General features: G+C 39.3%; 1 protein-coding gene across 1 annotated transcript; it reads left to right on the top strand.

Annotated features, from left to right (window-relative positions):
• Window positions 1-1,410: 1,410 nt before the first annotated feature.
• Window positions 1,411-2,307, top strand: LOC108845130 (uncharacterized). Its single transcript, XM_018618392.1, has one exon. It carries the CDS (start codon window positions 1,411-1,413, stop codon window positions 2,305-2,307), a length of 897 nt encoding a protein of 298 aa, XP_018473894.1.
• The last annotated feature ends 2,704 nt before the right edge of the window (window positions 2,308-5,011 follow it).

Genomic DNA, 5,011 nt, shown 5'->3' with positions numbered 1-5,011 from the left:
TTATGAATAATATCATCTCATTCCTTCACAAACAAAAGCATCCGATCTCTCTCTCTCTCTGGTTCGATTACTTCTTAAGCAAGAACACTAGGATTAGAACATGTTATCAGCACGATCCTGCTCCAAGATCAACCATCAAGAGTCCAATTCATAAACCCTAGCCGCCAACCACTTCTCTCTCTAAGATCTTTTACATTCAATTGTTCCTTAGATCTTAAACTAATCATACTTTGAATTCTTTCTTTGTTGATTGATTAAGGTTTCTAAAAAAGGAACCAAGGAGAAAAATCGGCAAAGTAAAAGATTAGATCTCAAAAACCTAATTTTACTTGCGGCTCAAGTTTTTATTTTTCGGTTTCATTTTTATGTTTGAATCCGATTTTTTAAAAAAGGTTTCTGATTTGATTAAGTTGATCTAGTTCTTGTTTAAAACTTCTAAATCGAATTGCTAGATTTTAAAATTATTTATAAGTTTTAAAACCATAGAATATCTTAAAATCAATTTTACTAAAACTTATAAACTCTATTAGATCATATCTGATCAGATCCGAAATTCTAAACCTAAACCCTAAAATTTCGGATCTCAAAACCTTAAAAGCCCTCGTAACTTTAGTTTTGTATAAGACAACAAGCGATACCCCTTTTAAGGATGACATGCTATATGTCTAAACAAAAACATAAGTCTATGTTTAACCAAAACTTAAAATCTGATTTGAATTTTTAAAATCTAATCCTTAAAAGTTAATATCAGATTAAAAAGAAACTTTAAATCCTAAGAAAATTTTAAGCATGTGATAACATGACTTTCATTTTGTATAAGACAACAAGTGATACCCCTTTATCAAAGGATGATACGCTATATGTCTAAAACAAAATTAGTCTAATGTTTCCACATTCTTTGATCAATGATCCACACCATTGTGTGGTTAGATCTTGAATTTTTTTTAGTCAATGATCCATACTACTTAGTATGGCTAGACAATAAGGTCAATGATACGTACATAGCAGTACGAGTAGACCATGGTCGATGATGTGTACCTTCCGGTACGACTAGACCACAGGCCGTATTGGTCAATGATGTGTACCTTCCGGTACAACTAGCCCACAGGCCGCATGAGTCAATGAAGTGTACCCAAGGTACGACCAAGACCATGCTCTCATCCATCTTATTTTCAAACAAGTTGATGGATGAATTATAAGAAAATAAAATTTTCTAAAAAGACCTAAACAATCTGATCTTTGTTTCAGATGGCCAAAATTGCAAATTTGGATTTTGCACCTCTAACTGTGAGGGGTGACAATTACCTACAATGGGCACTAGATGTCTAGATTTCTCTTGGAGCCAAAGGCCTAGAGCATTGTATCGTTCCTCAGAACGAAGCTACTAAGAAAGAGAACTCTAAGACCCTCATGCTCATCCGTCATCATATTGAGGAGAGCTTCAAAGCTCAGTACCTCACAGTGAGTGATCCATACGAGTTATGGAAAGAGCTTCAGATGAGATATGATCACCATAAGACCTTGATTCTTCCGGGTGCCACCTATGAGTGGATTCATCTCAGGATTCAAGACTTTAAGTCTGTGAATGAGTACAACTCAGCCATGTTTAAAATAGTCTCAAAACTGAGGCTATGCGGCGAGACTGTAACTGATAAGCAGTTGTTGGAAAAGACTTTCCAGACAATGTCCTCAAGCAATATGTTGCTTCAGCAACAATACAGACAGAAAGGTTTTAAGACCTATAGTGAACTCATCTCATGTCTACTGCTTGCAGAACAGAACAACGAGCTGCTCTTGAAGAACAGTGAGCTTAGACCACATGGATCTAAGCCTGTCCCTGAGGCAAATCATACCTCAAATGAGCCTAATGATGGTGTTAAAGCCAACCATGTCCGGTATGACCATAAGGGCCGCGGATCCTCATATGGAAGAGGACATGGCCGTAAAGGTCATGGGCGAGGACGTGGACAAGGTGGCAACAGCAAAGGGCGTAACACCCCTTATGACCGTCCAACCCAGTCCAATAATGGACAAGGTAAAGGCAGAGGCAATGGGACTTCTTCAAAGCCACAGAATCCTGCAAGCTCACCTTGCCATAGATGCGGAATGATGAATCATTGGGCAAAGAATTGCCGCACAGCCAAGCATCTGGTCGACCTCTATCAGGAGAGTCTTAAGGGCAAGAATCCGGAAGCACACATGGTGTACAAGGATGAAGAGGACGATTTTGATCATGACAATGATGACCTCATGGAATTTGAGACTTCAGACATACTGAGTATGCTGAATAATGACCCAGTTGGTTAATGCGATACATCAAACGATTTGTGTTTGGATGTTTTTGGTGTTTTAGGCTTTTGAGAATTTTTTTTTAGTGCTTTTGCATTCTATGTTTTATTTTTTTTAGAATACACTATGTTTTACTTTCATTTACAATAATAATATGAATGATTCAGATTATATTTTATTGTCTAGAATGAAAGCAAGTATGGATACACTTGTGGTTGATAGTGGAACAAGCCACACGATTCTTAAAGATAAGAAATTCTTTGTTAATCTAACATTGAAAGATGCCAATGTGAGCACAATAGCTGGTGTATCATCACTAATCAAAGGCCACTGCCAAGCTTATGTCTTGTTACCAAATGGGACACATCTAGAAATAGATGAAGCATTGTATTTTCCAAACTCTAAAAGAAGCCTGTTGAGCTTTAAAGACATTCGCAAGAATGGTCTTCATATTCAAACGAGTGGAGAAGGAGCCAAAGAGTTCTTAAATATCTTTGAGCTCGACCAAGACCATAAGAAGGTTTTGGAAATGATACCAGCTTTATCCACTGGTCTTTACCATGCTCAGATCAGTGCGGTCGAAGCCAATGCTATAACAATAAGAAAAGAGTTCAAGGATAACTTTGCTTTGTGGCACGACCGGCTAGGGCATCCAGGAACATCTATGATGCGTAGACTTATCCTAAATTCTAATGGTCATAACCTTAAAGGTAGACGAGTTTTTCCTAAGATCCATACATGTGTACCTTGTGCACAAGGAAAACTCCAAGTCCGACCATCACCAGTCAAATTGACAAAGGAAACCATAGGTTTTCTGGAAAGAAGGTGACATCTGTGGACCAATACACCCACCAAGTGGGACGTTTAGGTACTTCATGGTACTCATTGATGCGTCCACAAGATGGTCCCATGTGTGTCTATTATCCACACGGAATCTAGCCTTAGCTAGACTTCTTGCTCAAATCATCAGATTGAAAGCACATTTTCCAGACTTTCCTTTGAAGACTATACGTCTTGATAATGCTGGTGAATTCACTTCTCAAGCCTTTTATGAGTAATGTATGTCCATGGGGGTGACAGTTGAACACTCCGTGGCACATGTCCATACACAGAACGGCCTAGCCGAGTCCTTTATCAAAATGATTCAGATGATTGCTAGACCTTTACTCATGAAAAGTAATCTTCCAGTCACAGCTTGGGGACATGCAGTATTGCATGCTGCGGAATTAATACGCATCAGACCATCTAGTGAGCATAAATATTCACCATCCCAGCTCCTCATGGGTCGAGAGCCAGACATCTCCCATCTTAAGACTTTTGTATGTGCTGTTTATTATCCAATAGCTCCACCACAAAGAACAAAGATGGGAGCTCAGAGAAGGATGGGAATATATGTTGGATATGATTCTCCCTCAATTATAAAATACCTCGAGCCAACCACGGGTGACTTATTTAAGGCCAGGTATGCAGATTGCCACTTTGTGAAATCTGATTATCCAACATTGGGATGAAATAATAGCAAGCTGGTAAAAGAAATTACATGGAATCATACATCCCAAGCATGGCAAGATCCTCGAACTCAAGTATGTGATCTTGAAGTTCAAAAGATTATACATCTTCAAGAGCTAGCTAATAAACTGCCAGATTCCTTTGCTGACCCAAATAGAATGACCAAGTCATATATACCAGCTGCTAATGCACCAATAAGAATTGATGTCCACAAGGGACAAAATCAAGTTGCTACAGAGTCTAAGACACGTCTGAAACGTGGTAGACCAATTGGTTCCAAAGATAAGATCCCCCGCATAAGTAAGAAAGTTACTAAACAGGCCGTGGGCGAGGGGGCGAAGGAGCTGGTCGATGTGGTCGATCCGTCCGTCCAAAAGGACCGAGACATGGACAAGCCAACGTCCGGACATGGGCCGGGCGTACCAGCATCCTAAGACATGAACATTGGCACGGTTGCTAAGGGGCCTAATGAGATTTGGGACGCCAAAACTCAGGGTCCTGAACCACCTGACAATGAAGAGATCTCTATAAACTATGTCATGTCTGGAAAACAATGGAACAGAAAACATGTCGACATGGATGATATATTTGCATATCATGTAGCACTTGAGATCATTGAAAATGATGAGGATCTAGAACCCACGTCCATTTATGAATGCATGCAAAGAAAAGATTGGCTTAAGTGGAAAGAAGCCATAAACGTGGAGTTAAACTCTTTCAAGAAGAGAGGTGTTTTTGGATCAATACTCCTAACACCACACAATCTAAAACCAGTGGGTTACAAATGGGTCTTTGTGAGAAAGAGAAATGAGAATGGTGAAGTCGTGAGGTATAAGGCCCGACTTGTTGCACAAGGATTCTCACAGAGACCAGGAATCGATTATGAGGAGATTTATTCTCCCGTGGTGGATGCAACAACATTCAGATTCCTTATAAGTCTGGCCATAAGAGAAAATCTTGATTTACGGTTAATGGATGTAGTAACCGCATATCTTTATGGACCACTGGACAATGACATATACATGAAAGTACCAGAAGGTATTGAAATACCTAAGGATGCAAAAGGTTCTCGAGAACAGCATTGCATCAAGCTTAACAAAGCTTTGTACGGATTGAAACAATCTGGTCGTATGTAGTACAACAGATTGAGTGAGTACTTACTGAAAGAAGGCTACAAGAATGATCAAGTAAGCCCATGTATATTCATTAAGAA

Source organism: Raphanus sativus, unplaced genomic scaffold, assembly GCF_000801105.2.
Source record: "Raphanus sativus cultivar WK10039 unplaced genomic scaffold, ASM80110v3 Scaffold0011, whole genome shotgun sequence".
Classification (NCBI taxonomy): Eukaryota; Viridiplantae; Streptophyta; class Magnoliopsida; order Brassicales; family Brassicaceae; genus Raphanus; species Raphanus sativus.
The sequence above is the reverse complement of the archived record's forward strand: the minus strand, read 5'-3'. Positions and strand labels throughout refer to the sequence as shown.